Source organism: Rhinatrema bivittatum, chromosome 11 (assembly GCF_901001135.1).
Source record: "Rhinatrema bivittatum chromosome 11, aRhiBiv1.1, whole genome shotgun sequence".
Classification (NCBI taxonomy): Eukaryota; Metazoa; Chordata; class Amphibia; order Gymnophiona; family Rhinatrematidae; genus Rhinatrema; species Rhinatrema bivittatum.
Window position 1 is genome coordinate 98,438,203 of NC_042625.1, and position 13,279 is coordinate 98,451,481.

The 13,279-nt window shown below is 43.6% G+C and overlaps 1 protein-coding gene across 5 annotated transcripts in view; it reads left to right on the forward strand.

The window, feature by feature from the left end:
• Window positions 1-13,279, forward strand: part of CSMD2 (CUB and Sushi multiple domains 2) — a 653,904-nt gene that overhangs the window by 610,781 nt on the left and 29,844 nt on the right. For all 5 annotated transcript variants that reach the window (XM_029572106.1, XM_029572107.1, XM_029572104.1 and 2 more), the window contains one exon: window positions 6,342-6,524. In XM_029572106.1, the coding sequence (XP_029427966.1) occupies window positions 6,342-6,524 (183 nt within the window). The remainder of the gene's footprint in view (window positions 1-6,341; window positions 6,525-13,279) is intronic.

A 13,279-nucleotide genomic window follows, 5' to 3' on the forward strand; every position in this document is an offset into this window, starting at 1 on the left:
GGAAAGCCTGGGCAGAAAGTCGTGCCTTAGCTGTTTTCCTGAGAGTGAGGTCGCAGGTACTGCATGACCTGCAGTTTGTGTAGTGCTTGCTTTGCTTGGCATCTGTTGCCAAACGCTGAAGCTATGTCCCATGGCAGGAAAAGCGTTATCTGGTGGCCTTGGGGGCCGGATAAAGATGGAGGAGGAAGTGATAACCAAGGTGCTGCTGATACCGACAGTACTGCGTGGGGAGCCCACTCTGTCCTCTGCAGCATCACCACTGCCCCCCTGGCCTCCGAAGCTCCCATTCTAGCACTCCGGCCTCCAGCTTCTCCTTCCTGGGCACCTTTCACTCATGGCTCACACAAGGTGGCTGGTAAGGATCCAGCTGGGTGAGGGACAGAGCTGATTTTGTAGTTACAGCTGCAAGGAATCCACAGGCACAAAAACTCTGATGTCGATCCCTGATCCTGCTGGAAATCCTGTAACTTCTCCTCCAGGATACTGATTATTCAGATGACCTCACCCAATATATTGAACTCAGATCCCCTGTGACATCCTTCAAGAGATTCAGGACGTGTGCTGCCTGCATCATGTGTAACGCGTCCTGATACCCAAGCAGGCGATCCACATCGATCTTGGTGTTCACAGACAATTCATGAAGGGGTGTCTGTTGCTCCGCTAATCTCTGCCTCATCAGAGCTGGTGCCTACATCCTGAATAAGCCCAACTGCTTCCTGCTTCTCAGGGAGCTGCTGCCTACCCTTCATGCTCCAGTTAAAATGCCCTGCTCTTTTCCTGCACTTCATCATTTCCTGCAGGACAAAGCTAACGAGTTTCTTGGTCCTTGGCTCTAGGGAGTCTATTACTGCCAGATGAAGTAAATGTGCTAAGCACTGGATTCCCTGCCCCAGACATATTTTTTGCCATTTTCTGTAACACAAAAATAGGAACAGTGATGTGTTTCAGCCCTCTATTATCCCCCTTATCTCTACTAAGATATGCGGCAAGGTTTGGCTCTGGTCCAGCACAGCCCACCTGTACCCCTGCTAGAGCTGCTGCCTAACTCCGCCTCATCTAGCTGCCACCAGTGTGCTGTCAGGGAAATGTAGTCATGCATAGCATTCTTGGCTGGTCCAAGTGTTGCTAGTGAGATGGAGGTAAGACATGCAATATGTGCTCAGGTCCTACATTCTCAATCATTTTCCCAGTGGTCCATGTCACAACCTTCGATGCCTGCTGCTTCTTGCCCCAGGAAGGTGATTCAGAACTCCACCCATCTGCTTCTTGATGGCTTGCAATTGATGTATGGATGGGGACCACTGGCCTACCATCTGACTGAGGGAAGGGCCTGAGGGTCTACTTGGGAGGTGGAATTCCTCTTTTCTGTGGTTCTCTGGATCCTGCTGCTGCTTTGAGTGCAGGATGGAATCCCTAGACTACTACCAGCCTCCCCTGAAATGAACACTAATGGATGGTATTTTTGCAAATGATGGAGCATACGATTGTCTGAAAGATGTCCTAGTATCTTTCCTCTACAGATGGCCTTTCAACAGTGAATGCATTCTGCAAAATTCTGATCCTCCATAACTGTAACGTGCCTTGACACCTCTGATTCCTTGTGGGATCGCCCTTCTGGATTTGGAACTGCTGCTGAGAATGGGGTTGAGGGCAAACCAGGAGGTAACAAGCCAGGGGGATCTCTGATGCTCTCAAGCCTGCTGTTCCTGGAGAAGGACAGTTACTGCCTCTAAGGCTCACCAGATATCAAGCTAGTAAGTGTAGCTAGGTTCTCCAAACCCTCCTCAGCTACTAGGTTTTCAACATCCCCTTCATCTACTTCTTCAAATCCCTCACATGATTCATCTGACTTGGTAACTTCTGCAAAGATGTGCTGCAGACTCTGGTCAGAAAAGAACAGGGCGCCTCGTGGTGGTTTTGGCTGATGCACACCCACTGCTGCTGCAATCCTCCACTGCATCTGCATTTTTCTGCCCCTACATTATACTAACAGTGCAGATGGGAGCTGTTCCACCTTCTGAGCTAACCCTGCATCTCCAGATGGTTCCCCCCCCCCCCCCCTCACAAAAACATGTTTTTTCATCTTAGTTGGGGGTCCTTGTTCTTGTGATCACCACTGCTACTCGTAATAGTCCCAGGTTCTCCGGGGGAAGCACTGTCACATTTGCCTCTTGATACCAGTGACGTCATGAAATCTATTGCAGTAGGTCACTAATGGGTAGGAGCTTTTAGGGTTACAATGTTTGTACAAGCACACACGGCAGATCAGTCACTTTTGTCAGAAACAGAGCAGAGTGAGTGAACTGATGATGCTTGCTGAGTGACTATGCACACTCAGGGCTGAGTTTTAGAAGTGTTGCTCGCACTAAAAGGCTCATGTATGCGAGTATGTGCGCCACACGTGAGCACCGCGGATTTTAAAAGCTGGTAATTACGCATGTATATGCACGTATGCAAGCTAAAAAAAAAGGGGGGTGCAGAAAAGGGGCAGATTATGGGCGTTCAGTTACAGCGTGAAGTTGTACTGTAAAACTCGCCATCGCAGCGCGCAGCGGCCTGTTAGCCACTTATATTCACTGCTTCTTTTGATGAGGTGTAAGTCTCCAGAAATCTCTGCTTAGGCCCAGATTGACTGGGAGGAGTGCAGGATGAAGAACCAGAGGGATCCAAGTGACATCGAGTCGGACTGGGCAAACTGTGGACTATTGAGTAAAACTGGAAATGGCGTACATGCGAGCTTCCATTAAAACCGGCAAATTGTTAAGGAAGATACACACTTTATGCTTGCTCAAGTAGCCCTTAAAATTAGAAGTGCACATATGCGCGGTAGGCATATTTTAAATCATACGTGCCTAAATCCATGCATGATTTTCAATTCAAGCGTATGTTTGCTCACGCACCCATACGCCAGTGTATGGGCGCCCGCATTCTTATTTTAAAATTAGCCTGTAAGAAAATAAAGTTAGGGCAAGAGTCACACATACTACTACTACTACTACTTCTTAACATTTCTATAGTGCTACGCGGTACAAATGACAAATAAGAGACAGTCCCTTCTGAATAGAGCCTACAATCTAATCAAGACAAACATACAGGTCAAGAGACTTGGGGCATTTCGTATAATAAGGCAATGGTTAAAATTAGATAATGAGGCTGATCTTTTACACATAGAAAGCAAGAGGCTGCCTCTAAGTCACTGCAGTGCCCAAACTCTCCACATGCTGCAAGAAACAATCTCTCTGTCAGTATCTTTTCTGTGGCCAATGCCAACTGTAATTGTAGTCCTCCCCTGATGATACAAACTCTAACCCTCTCACAAAGATTACAGTCTTTCTCCTGCTTTTGGGTAACACCCAAACCTACACTAGGCCCAGCAAGGCTAACAGCACACTTTGTTTCTTCCTGTAAATTATCTTTTTTCTAATCTTTTCTTTCCCCCTAAATTCTGAAGTAAGGAGCTTCAGAATATTTACCTTCCCTCTCTAAGATCCAACAGAGAAATGACTAAACAAAATTTTCACTTTCACCTACAAAATACGATGAAGTCATGACATGTTGCTGCCAGCTAGGACTTTAAAAAGTGCTTCCACATGATTGGTCCTGCTCTTTCCTTCCCCACTGCCTTCTGGCTCAGCTGTCTGGTTTAGAAAACAAAAAATACATTGCTTTGCTTCCCCCATCTTTTATTTAGAAACATAGAAATGACGGCAGAAAAGGACCAATGAACAATTCAGTCTGCCCAGCAAGCTTATGGTAGTCTCTGCCGCGCCATACAGGTCACCCCCATACTTACCAGTTTCCCAGGCCGTCAGAGTCAGGTTGCTGTCTGACTCCAGTTCCCCGTTACCTCTTGCACTGAAGCAGAGAGCAATGTTGGAGCTGCATCCAAAGTATCAGGCTTATTGGCTAAGGGCAGTAACAGCCGCTTCAGCCTATTTGTACTCCACATAGAATTTGACTTCAGTGGATTATAAATATTTTAAATAAATAAATAGATTTCAGTGGGACCAAAGCAAATAAGCTGAAAAGGATTTGGATTTTTTCAGAACCTCACTGATTCAGTTCAGTTGTCCCAAACTAAAAATCGACTCAATTCATCCTGGTTTTCTATTCAGATCGAAACAAATACATATTCCTATAACCTATACTAAACAGAAGGCATATTTTCAGAATATAATTTAGTTTTGTTAATTTTTTCAACTCTCAGATGTTTCATAACCTTGAAAACCTATTTTCATTTATATTTTTTTGCAGAGATTTTTTTCATTATGAATACCCTCTAGCTTTTATGTCAGAACTCATAAACACATTTTATGATCAATATTTTAAGATGCATTAAAAAAAAAAGCATAAACACCCAGTTAAGTGTTTTAGAATGATTTATTCTCTGCCATAGAGAATGAAACAGTACAAAAAGAAAAAATGGACTTGGAGAATTTTAGATTAATAATAAAGTTTATATGGTGCCTATCACTCTAAAAAGTACAAATTAATGGAGATTTAAATTCTTGTCTGGATTGCACACAGAATGCTGGATGCTAATGATGGCGGTGTTAAGAACAGGGCAATACCGGATAAAAGGTTACTGTGGGCAAGGGTTGCTTTCAGTCCCTCCTTGCCTTTTGGATTTGTGTGTTTACAGACTGACTCAAAAGGATTAATGTGGCCACACTTTGCAATGGCCCTGGTTAGTAATTTGCAGCTGTGTGACTGTGGATCAGATCTGGCTGTGAGTAGGTTCTATGTGTGGACACATCCTATTTACAACCACTTCCAGCCTTAAAAATATAAGTGCTGTTTGTGGGCTGAGCAGGCTACAGGAGCTACCGCTGCACCAGGGCAAATAAACCAGGCTCAAATACTGGGTTACTAATTGCCAGAATATCTTGGGACACTTTCAGGTGTCATGAAAGATGGAATATAAATGAAAAAATGATTTATTTAAGAGTGTAAACAGGAGAAGAGTGGAATCATACGTACCGTATATTCTTGTGGTTGTGCATGCCTGGTCCCAAAACTACTAGCCAGTGGCACATGGCACTTAAATATCCCTGCCAATCGCAGCAGCAGATGCTCTTGCAGTACATGCGTCTGTGTCAGAGCAGATCTGCAATCTACTGGGATCAAGCAGAAGACTTCACTCGCATTTGCTGCTGCTGCCATTTCCTGCGTAAAGGAATTCAGAAACTCTGTATGACTTGCACTGGCACATGCATCTCATCCAGCTGTCAGCAGCTGGCTCTTAAGCTCTCATATGTGCCAGGACTCCCAGCATCTGCCTCTCCAGGAAAACATTAAATATATGCCAAGCAGAATTTGCCATGACATCAAATAACAATGCTTGTGTATAACAGGCCCCTTTATAGCAAGCCCTGCTAAGAAAATCAAGTAATTCTGGTGCAGTGTTTTCAGAGCATCTGCATCATTTCGTTTTCTACCAAACAAGTTCGCTTTTTCTAGCCTGGGCTCAAAAACGTCATTCTGCAGAACATAAAAAAATGAACGTGTGCTTGTGTGCTACAGAGAGAAGAGATAAAAGTCTCTGTAGCTCAATGATTGCCCTTTTCTTTCCTGACCTATAGCATGAATTGGCCCTGTTAGGGTTAGTGCTAGGAAATCCACAAAACTTTCTAACAGCTCTTGATATCAGTTCTGTTTCAGACCTAGAAGGTCAACTGTTCTGAATCAATGATCGAGGCTCGGTGCAGGCTGCTCACCAAGCCATGTGCGACAGCTGTGGTCAGTGATTTCAGATCAAGAAGCTCGCTCGCCCAAGCTCTGCTGCATTCCCTTTCTCATAAGTTAATTTAATAAGGGGCTTCAGAGATCAGAATGCAGACTGCTAGCTGGGTGCCAGCAGCATTTATAGTGAGAACGCAGAACGTTTCTTAACCACTCTGCCTCACAAGTCCCAAACAGCTCTGAGGGCATGCGGAATTAAATGTACTCCGTCTCATTTTAAAAGCAGTAAAATTATATTGCTGTAATTATATTTTACATGGCAAAGAACTGCAGCACTATGACTTGGCAGCACTTGCCTTTCTTCTTCTAATTAGAATTATTTTATTTTATTGGCCATTGCCCAAAGGGAAATAGAAGTCCAGTGAGAAGATTACTCATACTTCATGCAAGTGGTGTTTAGGTTCTGTAAGTATGGCCATCCTGACATGAAGCAAAGTAGCAAATAAAGGGCCAAGCGTAATCCCTTTCTACACTGGTGGGAGTTGACCATGCTCTCCTCTGAACTAGGCTTCTGCTGTCATTAGCTTTGTTAACACTGCCCATCCTAGCCATAAGAGTATTAATTGTCCTCATGAAACAACCTGTTTGTTGGTTGACAGGAGAAAGCCAAGGATTTTGTGGAGACCCAGGAATTCCATCTCATGGTATTCGGCTAGGAGAAGACTTTAGCCTGACCAGCGTGGTGCGATTCAGCTGTGAACCTGGCTACACTCTGAGAGGCTCCTCAGAGAGAATTTGCAATGCCAATGGCTCCTGGAGTGGCCTGCAGCCATCTTGTGAAGGTAACTTTCCCATGTATCTGTAAATATTGAGGACCACACTGAGTATGCCTGAGAGTTGGAAAGCTATTCAGCAGAACATACTGGGGGAAGCACTTTGCTGATTGCACCTGGCTATACCGGTAACTTTAGCACAGTTATCTCCCGACTAGACTTGCCCAGCTGGTAATGAATATTAACACTAGAACGTAAGTACAGAAGAATATGCCATACTGGGTCAGACCAAGGGTCCATCAAGCCCAGCATCCTGTTTCCAACAGTGGCCGATCCAGGCCATACGTATCTGGCAATTACCCAAAAACTAAGTCTATTCCATGTTACTGTTGCTGGTAATAGCAGTGGCTATTCTCTAAGTCAACTTAATTAATAGCAGGTAATGGACTTCTCCTCCAAGAACTTATCCAATCCTTTTTTAAACACAGCTATACTAATTGCACTAACCACATCCTCTGGCAACAAATTCCAGAGTTTAATTGTGCATTGAGTGAAGAAGAACTTTCTCCGATTAGTCTTAAATGTGCTACTTGCTAACTTCATGGAATGCCCCCCCTAGTCTTTCTATTATTCGAAAGTGTAAATAATCGATTCACATCTACTTGTTCAAGACCTCTCATGATCTTAAAGACCTCTATCATATCCCCCCTCAGCTGTCTCTTCTCCAAGCTGAACATCACCAAGCTGCCTTTTTCTAATCTGGCAGTTACTGTAGCTGGGTTTAAAAAAGGATTGGATAAGTTCTTGGAGGAGAAGTCCATTACCTGCTAGTAAATAAGTTTACTTAGGGAATGGCTACTGCTTTTAATTGCATCAGTAGCATGGGACCTTCTTAGTGTTTGGGTATTTTCCAGGTTCTTGTGACCTGGATTGGCCTCTGTTGGAAATAGGATGCTGCTGGGCTTGATGGACCCTTGGTCTGACCCAGCATGGCAATTTCTTATGTTCTTAAATTTTAGCTGCATAATGACTTACCTGGATAAAATTTTGCCAGTGAGGGGGCAGTAGCTCAAATCGTGAGGTTTATCTAGGCAACTCCAAAAATTACCCGGACAAACCCTTTGATCTTTGACCTCATTGTGTTCTTACATAGTGCTGGTATGCCAAAGCACGTTAAAGATCAGTTAAAGAAGTATTACCCAACTGCAGCTGGGCCTGAGAAGGATTAAAGTGGCTGATCCTGCTGGAGTTTGAAGCCAGGGACTGCTTTAGCATTCCTCACCAGAAGGAGCTGCCATCAAGGCAAGGTGATTGCATAAGAGGCTCCATTAGCAATAGTGATACTCTCTGCTGCCTCTGCTTGTACCTGGTCTGGGGCTGACAAGAGGATCTCACAGTAATGGGCTGACAGTTAGGTGCCTTTCACCAGCACAATATCCACTAGATTGGCAGAGAAAAGAAGAGACTCTAGGAGCAGTTGGAAGACAAAGTGAAGCTGTAGAGACAGAGCACCCCTATTGATTAATCTGCTGTTTCCTCCCTCAGGTCTGTGTGCATCGGCCCAGTCTCGCAGTGAGGAGACAAATTGAATGCAGAGCTTTTTAATACCAGCTTTATGACTAATAGTAACATTATCCCTGTACTGTGGGTGCTTTTATATCACACGATCACTGGCAAACACAATGCATAACAATAAGTGACAGTGATGTGTGCAGGGATATCTCAGCTCTATATTGTGTTTTCAGAAGACAGAGAATGTCATTATACGTTCAAAGATTTCTGCTTGGGACTGAAGCAGTGCTTTCAGATCTGGCCTGTGAGCACCGCTTCCTTAAAGTTAGAAGGCACTATGCAGAGAGTGTATTACTGGATATGAAACTCATCCCGCACATCTGGCAGATCGCAGCAAAAGATTTTCACAGCTACTAACTATACACGCAGTAAGAAATATAAAGAGAATACTGAAACGTGTGCTGCCGTCTGAACCATCAGCTCATTGGAATTTAGGATTTGTGTTTCTCTCCCATTCAATGAGGATCAGATTCCAGGAGCCTATACAAGTGAAGCACTGAGCAGTTTTTGAAGAGACCGAAGGCTGAGCTGCATGTATCAGAAATCTTGAGGAGCTTACAGCATGTGGATTTGTTTGTTTACTGGGAAGGCCACATTAAGCAAGGTTTTATTCCCATCTGACTCCCAGAAACATAGGGAGATTAAGCAGGCAATTTTCCTATGCAGCTGCAGGGGTTAAGCAGGGGAAGAGTTTGTGCTTTCAGGTGAGCATTCTCGGTGTACAGGTGAGCATTCTCGGTGTACAGGTGAGCATTCTCGGTGTACAGGTAGCTTTCTCGGTGTGCAGGTCCAGGGTCACACACAGAGCCAGTGGCATGGGGAAGCCTCATGCCCCAGGCCTTGGATCATAATCTGATGCTGTAACCAGTGGCTTCCCCTCCCCCATCTTGCCTAACTCCTCAGAGCAGAAATACAGGGACAGAGCCCAAACGTGGGAAAAGTTCTTGTTTCCACGAGACCCAACCATCAGTGACATGCTCACGTCTTATAGAGCATTTACACTTGGTTTAATATATCATTTGGAAATGGAAACACCATATCATGGAAACCAGGGCCCACACTGTTCATTCTTCACTCACTGAAACCTCCAAATGAGTGCTAGCTAATCAGATCTGCTTGGCTAAATGTCCCAAAGTGCTTTATAATTAAGAATATAGAATCTCTCTCACCATCCTGATTAACATTTTGGATACTTGAATTTATAATCTACATTCTACAGCTTATAAACCATGCACTACGTTTTTTCCTCCTACACATGGAATTTAATAATGAATTCTCATTATGTAGCTAGGTTGATGGATTAATGAAATCTTGTTGCAAAGCTTGTTCAATGTAGCCAATAATTTTTCTTGTGGAACAGTGCAAGGCTTTCATGTGCTTATAATCCCGGATCAGCGCCGCGATGCTGAACAGTACAGAGTGCTAGGAGCAGGCGTGCAGGATGGGAAAGCACCAGCCTGGGAGCTGACCCTTTCACCTCCAGGCTCGGCACAGGGAGAGAGAGGCTTTCACTTCTGGGCCGCGTCTTTCAACTCTATACCTTCTTGAATCAGACCAAAAGTCCATCAGGCCCAGCATCCTATTTCTGACAGCAGCTGATCTGGGTCACAAGTTCTTCCATTTCTTGTCGCTCATTCCCAGGGATAAGCGCTGGCTTTTCCAATAGCTAATAATGGTTTTGGACTTTTCCTCCAGGGACTTGGTCGAATCCCTTTTAAACCCTGCTATGGCAGATGCCTTGACCACATCCTCTGCCTGCAATGTCCATAGCTTGATTGTGCATTGAATGAAAATATACTTTCTATGATTTGTTTTAAATCTGCTGCCTGTTAGTCTTTGTACTGTCTGAAAGAATTAAAAAAAAAAACCCGTTCCCTGTTGACCTGCTCCACTCCACTCGTGATTTTATAAATCTCAGTCATATCCCCTCTGTTGTCTCCATCTGCTTACCCTTTCTTCATGCGGTCATTAGTGCATCGCTTACTTCTGTGGCCCTTCTCTCTACCTTTTCTGAGATGCAGCAAGCAGAACTGCAGCCAATACTCGAGGTGTAGACCCCGTGGGATGATACAGAGGTATCGTGATGTTTTCCATTCCTTCCCAAATAATTTCTATTTGACTTCTTCACCACCACTGCACATCGATCGTGCACAGTGACTCCAAGATCCTTTTCATGGGTTTTGACTCATAATACATAGGGATCTTTGTTTTCAGTTATTTTATTTTTCACAGAAATATATCAGTGCTTACTACAAGAACAACATTTCTATTTACCTGGAAAAATGATGAGTCATTTTTTCCCACTGATTTCTCCTATTGAATGTGCCTACAGTTTGGATTTATTTATTATTTTTGTTAGAAGTTTGTAAACCACAATCTACAGGGAATGCATGATGCAGTTTACAAATTAACATGTACAATAAAACCATCAACATTCAAAAACACAAATAAAACAAAAGACAGCATAAAAAAATAAATGCTGAGATTTCATCACCGATATGATGTCCCCACTAATATCGGTATAGAAATTCAAATAAATAAAATAAATAAATCATGCCATAGAGAATCTGAACAAGACACAGCAGTTTTGCTATGTCAAAGCGATTATATACAGAAGGCCTTTTGAAGAGGGACATTTTTAAGTTCCTTTTAAACTCTTTGACATCCATAGTCATTCTTAAGGCTTCCGAAAGCAAGTTCCATAATTTGGGTCCAGCGATTGAGAAACCATGGTTTCTTACATTGTCTGGTCTCGCTACCTTTAGTACAGGAATTTCAGGTACACTTTTATTTGCAGAACACTATTGTCTTGATGATTTGAATATACGGAGCGATGCACTCACCAATCAGTGGCGTCTTTATATAACAGATTGAAAATTGAGAGCCAATGTAAGGAAAAAAGTATAGGTGTTATGTGATCTCTTAAATGGGTATTTGTTAAGGTGCGGGCAGCTGAATTTTGGATTAATTGTAATAGACGTGTGCATTGGCTGGTAAACTAATGATAAAAACCTGCAGTAGTGCAAGTTTGTGAGTGTTAGTGTTTGTAATATCATACAGAAATCATGGGTCTCAGGCAGGGGCTTTAAACGTTTTAATAATTGCATTTTGTAAAATGAGGATTTCACAACTGATGAAATATGATGAGCCATCAAAAATTATTCCTAAATTCTGAGCTTTAGTATTATAGGTATACTAAGATTTCAAAATTTAGATCAAGATCATTTATGATTGTTAAACAGCACAGGTTCCAGTACTGGTTCCCAAAGGCCTTCACTTCTAGGCCCAGTGTAGGCAGGCCGAGCCTTTCAGTGTAACAAGAACATAAAGACCTGGAAACTGCTCCAGATTTCCAATGGAAAAGCACATGCATACCTTCCCACGGGCAGAAAGTATCCGCAGATGTTTGCAGCTGCAAAATAACACGCATAGATCTGACAATGCAATCCACATTCCCGGGAACACCTCCCTCAAATGCGGTTTAAGATGCGGGCATTGTGGAAAGTTTGGGAGCCAGCCAGTGCTACAGGTACTTCGTGCTCAGACTTGGTGGAGAGATGAAATCCCTTGTGTTGCTCGCTGGCCCTCCCTCCTGCAGTCTCTTTGCCGTGCAGATGAAACAGTGAGGCTACTTTTACCTGCATAGACAGGGGGCAATTGTCAGCTGTGCCTGGTAACTGTTAGCTATCTGGGTAAAAGCATTTGAAGCTTTCTCTCCTTGTGCTTACTGAGAAATTAAATAATTATTTGTACCAATTAGAACTGGTGTTCATTTCCTCTACCTCTGAAGGATGACAAGACACTTGATATGAAGGGCCTGATATGTAAACCGAATTGATCAATAATTTTGTTATTGGAAAGTCGGTATAGAAAAATGCTAAATAAATAAATAAATAAGGGCCTGTCCTTCCAGCCCTCACTGTACAGCTCTTGCCTCATGGTACCTTTCACCAGCACTAGAATCTACTGTAAAAACAAGTGCAAGTCAGGATATTCAGCTAGCCATGTCTCTTACTGTGTAAGAGTGTTACCACGTGCATGTTTTGCGTAAAGACTGATGAACTAAAAAGTGGTACTCTTACATAGTGAGAGACACCATCAGCCACCTTCCAGAGGGCTCTGGACTGAAGTGCCTGTCCTGTCCTGTATTCCTAAATCACTAATCATACAGAAAGACCTGCCAAACTACAGTATTTCTGAATGAGAAGGCACAGCTTCCACCCTAAGTGCTTTCTGCCCATGAGACCCTCACTGCCAGGGGATAACATCTTTGTACAGCACTAATTCATCTGTCAGCGTGAGCACCCCATGTGCAAAAAGCCGATGCCAAACTCGATGGGGAAAACTGGCACATAGCTGTACTCCTGACTCAGATAACTGAGGCGTTTAAAACAAATTCTCTGTGATCCCGTATTTATAAGCGCTCTCACACATCTTGTGACTTTAAAATAAATTGCCTCCAGCATCTTTAGCATGTCAGACCTATCAGCTTTACCTTTCAATCTTCTCAGCTTACAGTTTCTTTGGGAAACTTCTCATCGGATCATTAGACACCTCTAAGGCACACCTACAATATAATAGGCCTGATCTGAAGCCCTGGTACAGGAGTGAGCAGAGTTACGTGCCTAAGGAAATGCCAGTTCAGGTATTAATGACTCTGTTATGTTAATGTAACCTTGCATCAGGTGGGAGCATCATTCTGGGCCCAGCGAGACTGAGTCCAACCTGAGCTCTGGTGGTCACTGCTCACTTCTTTCCTGAACAATTTACACTTTGTCATTCACTGTTACGTCTCTGTTGGAGGCTCAGGTTTGCAGCAAACTGTAAAAATGAAGATTTTCAGCCAGTGCACAGCAGCTTTTTACCAGAAATGGCCTTGCAGTGAAGGCTCTTCTAATACTGGTGGCAGCGAGGTTCGGCGCACAGGACTAACGCTGCACATGTACAGTAGCGCAGAAGCATGCGTGTGTGCTCTGCTCATTCATGTTCTTCCAGTCTGATGGTGGCAGAAGGCGAGACTCTCGCTGGGACCATACTGAAGGTCTCCTAACTTAGGACTGCACACGCTCTCTCATTGTTTGTGAATATACCCTTCAGCCTTACCATCAGAACTATAAAAGGCGAGCAGTGAGGCCTGGCAGCTCGTGGGCTCTCTTTTTTATATCTATTGCAAAATAAGTACCCTTGACCTTGGCAGGTGCTCTTGCCCAGGGCTTTGCACATAACTTTGATCATTGCTGGTTATCTGTCAG